The following is a 12,577-nucleotide window of genomic DNA, read 5'->3' on the forward strand; positions in this document are numbered from 1 at the left end:
GTTTTTGGGGTACTATTTAATGAAGCTGCCAGTTGAGGACTTGTGAGGCGTCTGTTTCTCACTCAATATTATTATTTTTCACGATTCATTCGGGACAATCCGTAATCATGGTAGCACACACATTAATGTCGAAGTTTAATCTGAAACACAGCCAAAACAAACAGCAAATGCGTCCAACATGTTTGTAGAGTCACAAGCTTGATGTCATCATTGGGTGCAAGGAATGTAGGACCAAATGCTAAACTTTTGACTACTTTAATACACATACAGTGCATTCCGAAAGTATTCAGACCCCTTTACTTTTTCCACATTTTGTTACGTTACAGCCTTATTCTAAAATTGATTAAATTGTTTGTTTTTTCCTCATTAATCTACACACAATACCCCATAATGACAGTGAAAACAGGTTTCAGACGTATTAGTCTTATTTCAAATGTATGTAGCTCTGTCCTTGAGCTGTTTTTGTCTATCAATGATTTGTATTATGTTTTGTGTGGACCCCAGGAAGACTAGCTGCTGCATAAGCAACAGCTAATGGGGATCCTAATAAACAAACAAACTGCTTTGTATTCAAGGAATGCGTCCCAAATGGCACCCTATACCCTATATAGTGCACTATTTAGAAATTCACAACATAGGGAATAGGGTGCTATTTGGGACACAAACAAGGACACAACAACAGAGAGCCTGTGGGCTACCTACTGACACTTTATTTTTTTTAACCCATCCAATTTCTGACTAATGCTGCATGATGGCGTGACGTCAATGACAACGTTATTGTCACGCCCTGACCTTAGAGAGCCTTTTTTATGTGATTTGGGTGGGCATTCTAGTTTTTCTATTTCTTTGTTGGCCGGGTATGGTTCCCAATCAGAGGCAGCCGTCTATCGTTGTCTCTGATTGGGGATCATACTTAGGCAGCCTTTTTTCCACCTTTAGTTTGTGGGATCTTGTTTTTTTGTAGCTGCCTGTAAGTAGCCCAGAACATCACGTTTCGTTTGTGCTTGTTTGTTTTGTTTGGTGAGTTTCGATTTATTAAAATATGTGGAACTCTACGCACCTCATTCATTTCCATTCATTTCGACGAGCATGACAGTTATTTATGAGCGTGGCACAATGTTGTGCTCTGACATAGTGCCCATACTTACTCAGGTGATTCAGTCATACAGTCACCAATATGTTGAGCTCATGAGTGTGAAAAGGCCTGGGTAAGGTGTTTGTGTTTTAGACAAGTCCTATAAAATGAGAAGATTTATTGAAAAGCGTATTTTAACTGATTACTTACTGCCAAGTAATTAGAGTAACTTGTGAGGCGTTTGTTGTGATACTCCGACAATATTCAGTTGGGGCTGAATGAATGCAATACCAAAACATTGTACGGCTAGTAAACCAAAGATGTGCATGGTGTGCATGAATACACAGAACAATACTGACTTGTATTGATTGAGTGGCGATAACATGACATATCTCCTCTCAACGTCTCTTGATCCCCTGACCCCTCCAGTCAGAAGGTCAGCCTGAAGGAGCGTGTTTTCTCCAGTCCCCGGAGCTCAAGGACCAAAGGGAAAGGTTCACCCCAGGGCCCCAGTGGACAAGGCAGCCAGGGTCAAGGCCAGGGGGGCCAACCCATTCACAGGTCCCCCAGCGCTGACAACAGCAATGAAGACAGCCCCAACAAAGTGCCCAAGAGTTGGAGTTTCGGAGAACGCAGCCGAGCACGTCAAGCCTTCCGCATTAAGGGCACCGCCTCGCGCCAAAACTCGGAAGGTAGGATTATCTTTACACAGTGTGTTTCTGTGGTACTTGATATGTTGAGTTCCGTCTAGCTTTTGAATGATGTGTTATTCTTTGTGGCTTTAGTGTTGCAATGTCATCCGTGCGGCCGTCTTGGAAATTAGTTTGTTGTGTGGTGTGATGCGCTGTGAGTTCAAATTGCATGTTGTGTTATGTGCTGTATCTTTTGTTGCTCTGTTCTTTCCCGGGTTTCATACTTTTTTTTCTATTATCTGTGGTATATCTTTGTTACCTTTCTGTTTGGTTCATTTGAAACAAACTTGGAACAGTACAATTAGAGAAAGACATACAGTGTGGTGATTTTGTTCTGCTGATGTAGTTGATGTTTTAAAGTTAGGTGACAATGACAAGTTATAACAATGGTCATAATGCCACTTAATGCTATCGTAAGGATTTGGTTAGCTACATTACTCTGACTATAGCAGGTTATAACAAACCTTTGAACTGATGATGACAGTGTAATAACCGCTGTCCTCTATATAGCTCTATGAAACAGGTTTATGTCGAACTCATGAGTTCTCATTACATGTCTTATAACAATCCTAGTGGTAGTATATTATTAGCATTGTCACCACCCCTTAAAGTATTTAGATGTCACGTCCTGACCATAGAAAGCCTTTATTTTCTATGGTAGAATAGGTCAGGGCGTGACTAGTGGTTTAGTCTAGTTTATATTTTCTGTGTGTTAGAGGCAGCTGACTATCATTGTCTCTAATTGGGGATCATACTTAAGTAGCATTTTTTCCACCTGTGGGCTATGGGATATTGTTTGGAGTTAGTGCACTTTGCACCTCTGTAGTCACGGTTTGTTCGTTTATTGTTTTGTTTTGTTAAGTTTCACTATTAATAAAGCATGTGGAACTCTACATTCGCTGCGACTTGGTCCATCTCTACAAACGACCATGACAGAATATCCCATCAATAAAGGACCAAGCAGCGTGCCCAGGAGGAGGAAGTATCCTGGACTTGGGAAGAGATTCTGGATGGGAAGGGATCCTGGACTTGGGAAGAAATCCTGGCAGGACAGGATCGCCTTCCATGGTGGGAGCCGCAAGCGGTGAAGGAAGGACAGCGACGACGACAGGGTTCGCGGCCACAACGCAAGCCCAAGAAGCAGCCTCAAAATATTTTTTTTTGGGGGGGGGGGGGGGCCACACGGGGTGGTCGGCAAAGTTGAGGGGTGAGTCAGAGACCGAGGAGTAATATTGGGATAGATTGAGCGAGGAGTGGTTGGAGAAAGTTGAGGAGAGTGATGAGAGAGAGCTGTTGGTTTGGCGTAGTATGCATGGCATTTGCCCTGAGGAGCGTGTTAGCCGTCCGATGCCACCTGAGTCAGCTCCCCGTACTCGTCCTGAGAAGTGTGTTAAAGTTCCGGTACAATTGATGTCGGTTATACGCACCAGGTCTCCAGTGCGCCTTCACAGCCCAGTATGTCCTGTGCCAGCTCCTCGCACTATCCCTGAAGTGCATGTCCCCAGTCCGGTACGTCCTGTGCCTGCTCCTCGCACTCTCCCTCAAGTGCGTGTCCCCAGTCCGGTGCCACCTGTACTGGCCCCACGCATCAGGCCTCCAGTGCGCCTCCCCAGTCCAGTACGTCCTGTGCCTCCTCCCCGCACTCGCCCTGAAGTGAGTGTCACCAGTCCGGTGCCACCTGTACCGGCCCCACGCATCAGGCCTTCAGTGCGCCTCCCCAGTCCAGTACATCCTGTGCCTGCTCCTCGCGCTTGCCCTGAGGTGCGTGTCACCAGCCCGGTACCACCAGTGCCGGCCACACGCACCAGGCTTCCGGCGACGATCCCCAGTCCAGAGCTTCCGGCGACAGTTCCCAGTCCAGAGCTTCCGGCGACAGTTCCCAGTCCAGAGCTTCCGGCGACAGTTCCCAGTCCAGAGCTTCCGGCGACAGTTCCCAGTCCAGAGCTTCCGGCGACAGTTCCCAGTCCAGAGCTTCCGGCGACAGTTCCCAGTCCAGAGCTTCCGGCGACAGTTCCCAGTCCAGAGCTTCCGGCGACAGTTCCCAGTCCAGAGCTTCCGGCGACGTTTCACATTCCGGAACCACCAACGACGGTCCACGGTCCGGAACCTCCTGCGACTGTCCACGGTCCAGAACCTCCAGCTCCATGGCAGGAGCCTTCCACCGCGCCGATGCCCAGTCCGAGCACGGCGTCCAGTCCAGCTCCAAGGCAGGAGCCTTCCTCTGCGCCTATGTCCAGTCCTAACACGGCGTCCAGTCCAGCTCCATGGCTGGAGCCTTCCCCTGCCCCGATGCCCAGTCTAGACACGGCGTCTAGTCCCGCTCCATGAAGGGAGTCTTCTTCTGCACCGAGGTCCAGTCCAGGTACGGTGTTCAGCCTGGGTCCATGGCTGGATGAGCGGGTTCTTCGGTCCGCAGCAGAGCCACCACAAAATGGTGGATCCGAGAGCTGAGCGTGTTCTTCGTCCCGCACCAGAGCCGCCCCCGATGCTGGCGGATCCGCAGGATGAGCGGGTACTTCGTCCCGCACCAAAGCCGCCCCTGATGCTGGCGGATGAGCGGGTTCTTCGCCCCGCACCAGAGCCGCCACCGACACTAGATACCCCCCCTAACCCTCCCTTTTTGTTTCAGGTTTTGCGGTCGGAGTCTGCACCTTTGGGGGGGGGGGGGGGGGGGGGGATACTGTCACGTCCTGACCATAGAAAGCCATTATTTTCTATGGTAGAGTAGGTCAGGGCGTGACTAGGGGGTTTAGTCTAGTTTATATTTTCTATGTGGGGTTCTAGTTTGTTTTTTCTATGTTGGTGTATTGTTATGATTCCCAATTAGAGGCAGCTGACTATCATTGTCTCTAATTGGGGATCATACTTAAGTAGCATTTTTTCCACCTGTGGGTTATGGGATATTGTTTGGAGTTAGTGCACTTTGCACCTCTGTAGTCACGGTTTGTTCGTTTATTGTTTTCTTTTGTTAAGTTTCACTATTAATAAAGCATGTGGAACTCTACATTCGCTGCGCCTTGGTCCATCTCTACAAACGACCATGACATTAGATGTTCAAGTCTTAAAGTGTTTAAGTTTTACTTTTAATTAAGCATAGATATTAAACAGCATGGCAGCATATGTTTTCCCTACATGAGGCAGTTCTGTTAAACATGTCCGGTCTGTTTTATGTGTCTGTATTCATGCAATTGTTGCTTGATGGTGTTTTCTCTGTACGTTGACAGAAAACAATCATTTGATGCACGCTAGGCAAAACGCAATCCTCATCGATTCCTTTTCGTTTCTCTATTTGACGGTGTGCTAAAGTGCTGATTGAGATGCAGGATGAAGAATTCAGACAGAAGAGCTCACCAGGTCAGGAAAACAGAGATGCTTGTTTCAACATCCACGATCAACACACCGATAAGCAATATATAAAGGGATTTATTACCTCATGTTCAGATATGCTATCATGTTTTGTTTTTGGTTTGGTATACTTTTTGGACTGATTTCCCAGACACAGAAACCCAGTTCCTGACTAAAAAGTGTGCTCAATAGAGAATCTCCATTTAAAGTGCTTTCCAGTCCAGGATGAGGCTTAATCTGTGTCTGAGAAACCGGCCCATATTTGAAATTAGTTTTTTTAATTTGTTCCATTTGGCAAACAGCTGTAAAGAAGTTAGAATATAGTACAGGATAAAGTCTATTTTTATTTGCTGGCAATAGCGTCACCTTCATGTTGTCTGTTTGATTTACTTTGTTTTTGAATATGATAACATCATCATAAACCATGTACTGTCCATACTAATCACCAGAACTCATGTGAGTAATCAGATTTAGACCGATTTTTCTAATTTCATGTCCAAATTCTCCCAAGGTGTCTAAAATCTATGGTGTAGCTCAGTGGTTCCCAAACTTTTTATAGTCCCGTACCCCTTCAAACATTCAACCTCCAGCTGCGTACCTCCTCTAGCACCAGGGTCAGCGCACTCTCAAATGTTGTTTTTTGCCATCATTGTAAGCCTGCCACACACACACACACTATACGATACCTTTATTAAACATAAGAATGAGTGTGAGTTGTCGTCACAACCCGGCTCGTGAGAAGTGACAAAGAACTCTTATAGGACCAGGGCACAAATAAAGTCACTTTATTGAGCTACACCAGGTTTTCCCAAACCCCCCAGGGGTACGAGCAAAGCCGTCAGGGGTACGCCAAATAAAAATGTGATTCACATTTATTTTTTGTTATAATTTTAAAAAACGATTATTTATTTTTATTAATTAATTTTTATTCACATTTTCAAACAGTCCATTTATATTTTCCAACGGGGTTATACATTTGCGTGAGGTTTTTTTCTCACCTGAGTAGCCTCGTTTCACTGCCAAAAATAAACAATCTAGTGTTCAGCGAAATAACAACACAATGTCAAATACAGGTAGCCTAGTCGAATAATTAACATCCAATCAAATTATCCGTTACTCTCTCGTGGGAATTCCACTAACGGTCCGTATGTAGCTAAACGTAGCTGCTGCTCATTCCGTTTGCTCGGAAATAGATAAATGGTTAAAAAAAGTAAGGCATGAAATCATGAAATCAGAAAAATCTGTCTAAATCTGATTTCTCACATCAGTTCTGGTGATCAACCAGATTAAAATAATTCTAAATGATGCTTAAAACAATTTTCTAAAGTCATGAAATGGAGTTAAATTAGTGCCAAAAACCGAGTGTGCATGTAATCAGTGTTGTGCACATATCAGTCTCTCATTGATTTCAGTCTCATGCCATTAGCTGATAACTGTTGCAAAATTATTTGGCTAAATTACAGCAATCATTTAGTAGCATGGTTAAGATATCATCTCAACCCCAGTAACAAGCCATAACAATCTGTCAGTTTATAGTAATGACTGTTACTGACCTCTGTTGATATGTCTGTTACGTCATGCAAATTATTAGCTTGGTAAAACAATGCAATTCATTTTGGATTCCCAGGCTAGCAAAAAAACATTTTTTTTATAGGACTCAAGTAAACTGTTACATTTAAGTTAGCCTGACATGATACGTCTATAACATAATCATGACAAATTATAGTGTCAAAATGATGACATAAAACCTGTCGTGATGTCATTAGCATTTTGCAAAGTGACATAACACTTACAAAGCGAGAACTGTAAGACATTTTAATCTGATTGTATGTTTCGTCACTTCATAATGCCATCTGGGCTTACATGTAATGGTATACTGTAGCAGGCCTTATGTCAGTTCTATGGCAGCCTTATGAAGGCATTATGATGCTGCATTTACTGATTTCCACTGCCCGTAACTCTAATGCAGCAACCAGTTGTGACTTGGGAAGAATCTTCAACTGCACACCTTTGGAAAACAAAAGATCCTACATGTTACAAAGTGCAGTTGTGAGATACCTACTGATCATTTATCACAAAATTTACAAATGTTTCATAATTGTAACACTATGCACATAATATGTTCAAGTATGTGACATTATATTGATCTATCCTTTGGGGAAAGACTTTTGAATATACTGATTTGGCACTATTTGACTATTGTACAATATATCACATCTTGTCATATCTGAGCAGTGGAATTAATTCAAATCTGACAAATATACCAATGTGTATACTTCTAAATAAGTTGGCAGCGTTACAGAGTTGCTGCTTTAGCCTCATTTTGATACTGTATCAGTTGGGTCATGTTCATATGAAGTCATAGCTTAAACGGCTTTGGAACCTTGTTTTCAGAGTGACATTTTTGATTGAGTTTGCTAGCTAACTTATTTAACATCCGATGCATATTTCCACAGCATTGTCACTGGTTGCTACATGACAGTGTAGGGTTTTCACTGTCAAATGACCATTGTCACAACATTCCTTTTCACAATTTTGCATTCGAAACAGTGACTGCAACCAGTATGAAAATCTTGGTAACACTTTCTGTGAATGCCTATGTTTTGCATTATAATGGATTTTGCGTATTTCTTAAGGGGTTATTAAAACCTGTTGCTGCAGTCCTTCCTTCTTCAGTCCATTCCACTAACTCCTGTACCAAACTACATTTGATGCCCATCATTTTTACTTATCACCCCTCCCTTTCACGATGCAGATCTGGCCAATACCCCTGCAGTCCTTATTGCATTGTACCTTCAGAGAGGTTCTGTAATACATGACCAGATACCCACTGAGACAACTGAATATCACCACTGCCCTCGGGTTCTTTACATCATGATATTGTATATAATTTCCTAATAAGCCTGTTTTTTTTGGTGATTGTATTATGATTTTATCCCACAATTTAACCAGGTTTATTTTATTGTCTTTTCCTTCTCCTCTCCACCTCCTTTGCAGCAATTGAGGGGTTAATCAGTAAGAAACAAATCCCATGTCTGCTTGGGGGATGGCCACCAGATCAAAATGAATAAAAACAAGTGTTTATATGATTGAAGCAATATAATGCATGCCCAACTGTAGACCCATTCCATGAGCACAGTAATGGGTGGGCCCCATCATTTTCATAATAGCCCACTCCAACTACAAGCAAGCAGCCCGAAAGCCATGCACTCAACTCAAAATGGCTGCCGCTGTTGCATTCTAACCTGCATGAAGGAAGCTGTCCGGTCTCTGTCAGTTGGCCTTCGGCACCCACTAAGGGCCTTTGAAGCACAGCACTATAGAACCGTGACACTAGATCCCCTCCCCTTAAAATGGAAGCCATGTTGGGGGAAGACGTGATGCAGTTTCACGGCTCTGTATTTTGGTTGGCATTAGGCGCACAATGTTTTTGTCTGTTGGAGTGAAACTGGGATAGGTCAGTGCTGTGGCCCAAAATGATTGACACTTTCAGGCAAGTTCAAGCTCTTTATTTGTCCATACAGATATCTTTCTCGAGCTCAGAGTTCACATACTTGAGCTCAGAGACATACTTGATTATGCTAGATACACATACTACATACACTAGATACACAGAACCAAAGATGAACAAAGCCTCTTGCACACCATAAAACCATTATGGTCTTGAAAAGGGAGAAATCCTTACCATCTCAAATACAACGCCAACATTGAAATATATAGGGAAGGATTTACCCAGCCTTGTCACCAGTCTGAACCTCCTATTTCACTGATGCAATTTGCTGCCAACTTGAGTCTGGCCTTTAGATCCCAAAAATAGAAGAGCAACTATTACAATAATTGAAAGTTAAATGTGTAACTGCACAAGCCAATATCCAAACCTCTTCTCTGCTCCCCCCTAACAGTCAAATTTACAATAAATCCAGTGACTCAGCCACACACAAAAAAAGTTTGATATTGAAAGGAGTATATTTTATGCCTAATATAATGAATTATATACAGTAGGACCGATTTACAGTGTTACACTGTTTCCACTATTAAGTTTACTTCAAGATATAGCTAGATATATTGATTGCAGAGTTAGCTGTCCTGCTATGGCTTGTATATAGGTGCCTATTGAACCTCATATAGGCACATAGTCCCCCTTCTGCCATAATAGACATTTAGCAGTTTGAAATACTTCAAAGACTTTCTCTGCATCCCACTCTGAATAGGCATACACCTTGAACTCAAGTGTCTCAAACTGCAGATTGACTAGGCTGTGGTCCACTGCAGGGGCCTGTCTGCTGACTGTCTCAGTGTCATGCACAACGATGCTAGCTGCTAGCGTAGCTTAAGATAAGAGCACACTGGCTTCGGCACGTCACGTCAAGCCTCCGTATTTAATATTTTTGGGCCACAGTAGTCAGGTAAATCCATTAACCTCAGAAACTTGTACCGCTATGTCCCCCCTTCCTCCCAATCCCCCCCCCCCCCCCCCCTCTACCTCTTTCCTTTTTCTTATCCTGCATCAGCAAATGAGATGAACCGACACTGCCATTAACCTGCCCTCGATTCGACGCCCAATCCCACACTGTAACCCTGGGTTGTGCAAGTTAATAGCCGTGCCTTCGCTTGGTTCCATGCAGACTGACATCCTTAAAGACTGAATGAGTCGAGGTTAGGGGAGAGTGCAGGTGACAGTTGAGTGTTTCCATCCGCCCCATGCCACAGGAACACGCTAACACCGGAGCTCTCGTGTGCTTGTTGTGTTTCGTAGAAGCCAGCCTCCCTGGAGAGGACATAGCAGACGACAATAAGAGCTGCCACTGTGAGTTTGTCCCTCAGGACCTAACTCCCGGACTCAAGGTCACTATCAGGTCCATTTGGTAAGCCAAGACAAGTTTTGTCTTTCAGAGTGTGTCTGGGTCAGGTCAATCTCTTTCTCTCATTATCTGTATGATTTATTTTACCCAGCACTGGTATATTCAAGTTTGGGATATTCATATCACCCTCCTGCTCTTCAATCTCAATCTGGGAAAATTGATTTACACTGTTATACAGACATGTAAAAAGTTGAATTGAGATACCTCATGGCCCACATAGTTGTCCCCAACCCAATATAATGATCTATGAAATGTTCCATTTAAAATATCCTATTGAGGTTGTGTTCATATCTCAAACGTCTCTCTCCTCAGCATTATGAGGTTCATGGTCTCCAAGAGGAAGTTCAAAGAGAGCCTGCGGCCGTACGACGTGATGGATGTCATAGAGCAGTATTCAGCCGGCCACTTGGACATGCTGGCCCGCATCAAAAATCTCCAGTCCAGGCAAGATAACCTCCCTCCTATTCTCTCTCATTCTCTATCTCACTCAGACCTGTATTGATTGCGTATGTCTTCACACCGCAGGGGTAATACTTGGTGGAAGCACCTTTTGGAAACCATTACAACTGTGAAACATTTTGAAAAGATTCTACCAACCTTCACAATACATCAAAATTGCTCAAGCTCAGTACATTTAGTTGGGAATCATTGATGGACAGCAATATTCAAACCTTGTCTCTGATTTTCAAGCAGATTTAAGTCAGAACTCAAACTGAACCACTCAGGAACAATCAACACCTCATGGAAAGCCATTCAAAGGTGTGGCATTAAAATATGTGTAATTGTCCTGCTAAAATTTTTAACTCTATCCCAGGGTTAGGTGTTCAGAAGACTACAGTGGGTTTTCTTCTAACTTTTTACCTGTGCTTTGCTACTTTCATATTTCTTCTGATCCTGACAAACTTCCCAGTCAATTGGACTGAAATAGGTGCCGGTACTATTTTGACTGCTATTATGATTGTCTGTGTATTTCATATCCTCAAATAGTTAAAACACTGTCAGTTCCACAAGCATTTGGCTACACCTGCAATAACATCGCTAAAACAATTGTATGTGACCAATAAAATTTGATTTGATTTAAATGCCAAAGACAAACCAGAGGTTTTGAGTGTTCCTGGGTGTTCCACAGGGGCGTAGGCATGTGTGGGCGTGGGTGGGCAAAGGCCCACCCACTGGGGAGCCAAGCCCACCCAATCAGATTAAGCAAAAAAATATAAAAAATAATAATAATTATGCTCTACTTGTCAGTGTTATTTGTATTTTTACCTAAGCACAGTACTTGACTTGGGCAGGAGCTCACTGGAACTGAGTACCTTTTTCTTCTGCTTGACTTCTTGCACCTCCTATAGAATATTAGCTCAAAAGTATTGAAGAGTTTCTGCACCTAAATATAAACGGTACCGGCACCTATTTCAGTCCAAGTCAAGCACTGGCCTAAACATGCATAGCAGTGGGATAGGGGTGGGAAAACGAAAGGGATATGTATTGACGATAATAATAATAAATTATATTTGTCAGATGCCTTTCAGGACACTCAAGGACTTCTTACATAAAATCTAGCGTTGTACTTCAAATATATTTAATTTAGGGCTATGTATTGAATTTTAATTATGCTTGATTATTTACCTGGAAAAAACAGTAAAAGGAAATTGTTTAAAAAAACAATCATCTTATCAATTTCAAAATAATGAGTGTGTTCACTTCGCACTGATACAATATGCAGTAAACAGTAGATATCGCTGTGTAGGTTAGGCTACACTGTGTAGGCTACTCACCGTTAGCTAGTTAGCTAAATGTCCAAACAAAGCTCACTGTTAAATTTTTTTAAAGAAAGGATGTTGAAGAATTTATGTGTTATGTGATATCAGTGATTTTACCATGAAGGCCCTCCAGTCCCCCTCTATATCAATCACTGATTGCATTGATTTAATCGAGGACCTTAAAGACAGTGTCAGAATTATCAGAGATCATGATCAGCATCCCAAAGGCCAGCATCCCGTCGCCTCTTCACTGTTGACGTTGAGACTGGTGTTTTGCGGGTACTATTTAAGGAAGCTGCTAGTTTAGGACATGTGAGGCATCTGTTTCTCAAACTAGACACTCTAATGTACTTGTCTTCTTGCTCAGTTGTGCACCAGGGCCTCCCACTCCTCTTTCTATTCTGGTTAGAGCCAGTTTTGCACTGTTCTGTGAAGGGAGCAGTACACAGCGTTGTACGAGATCTTCAGTTTCTTGGCAATTTATCGCAAGGAATAGCGTTCATTTCTCAGAACAAAAATAGACTGATGAGTTTTAGAAGAAAGTTATTTGTTTCTGACCATTTTGAGCCTGTAATCGAACCCACAAATGCTGATGCTCCAGATACTCAACTAGTCTAAAGAAGACCATTACCATTTTCAGCTGTGCTAACATAATTGCAAAAGGGTTTTCTAATGATCAGTTAGCCTTTTAAAATGATAAACTTGGATTATCTAACACAGCATGCCATTGGAACACAGGAGTGATGGTTGCTGAAAATGGGCCTCTGTACGCCTATGTAGATATTCCATAAAGAATCCGCCGTTTCCAGCTGCAATAGTCATTTAGGACATTAACAATGTCTA

The 12,577-nt window shown here is 42.9% G+C and overlaps 1 protein-coding gene across 1 annotated transcript in view; it reads left to right on the forward strand.

The window, feature by feature from the left end:
* LOC120022102 (potassium voltage-gated channel subfamily KQT member 2-like) overlaps nucleotides 1-12,577 on the forward strand; it is a 91,667-nt gene that overhangs the window by 72,064 nt on the left and 7,026 nt on the right. Inside the window, exons 11-13 of the mRNA XM_038965928.1 lie at nucleotides 1,505-1,767; nucleotides 9,869-9,977; nucleotides 10,287-10,418. Of these exons, the coding sequence (XP_038821856.1) occupies nucleotides 1,505-1,767; nucleotides 9,869-9,977; nucleotides 10,287-10,418 (504 nt within the window). The remainder of the gene's footprint in view (nucleotides 1-1,504; nucleotides 1,768-9,868; nucleotides 9,978-10,286; nucleotides 10,419-12,577) is intronic.

This window comes from Salvelinus namaycush, chromosome 2, assembly GCF_016432855.1.
Source record: "Salvelinus namaycush isolate Seneca chromosome 2, SaNama_1.0, whole genome shotgun sequence".
NCBI lineage: Eukaryota > Metazoa > Chordata > Actinopteri > Salmoniformes > Salmonidae > Salvelinus > Salvelinus namaycush.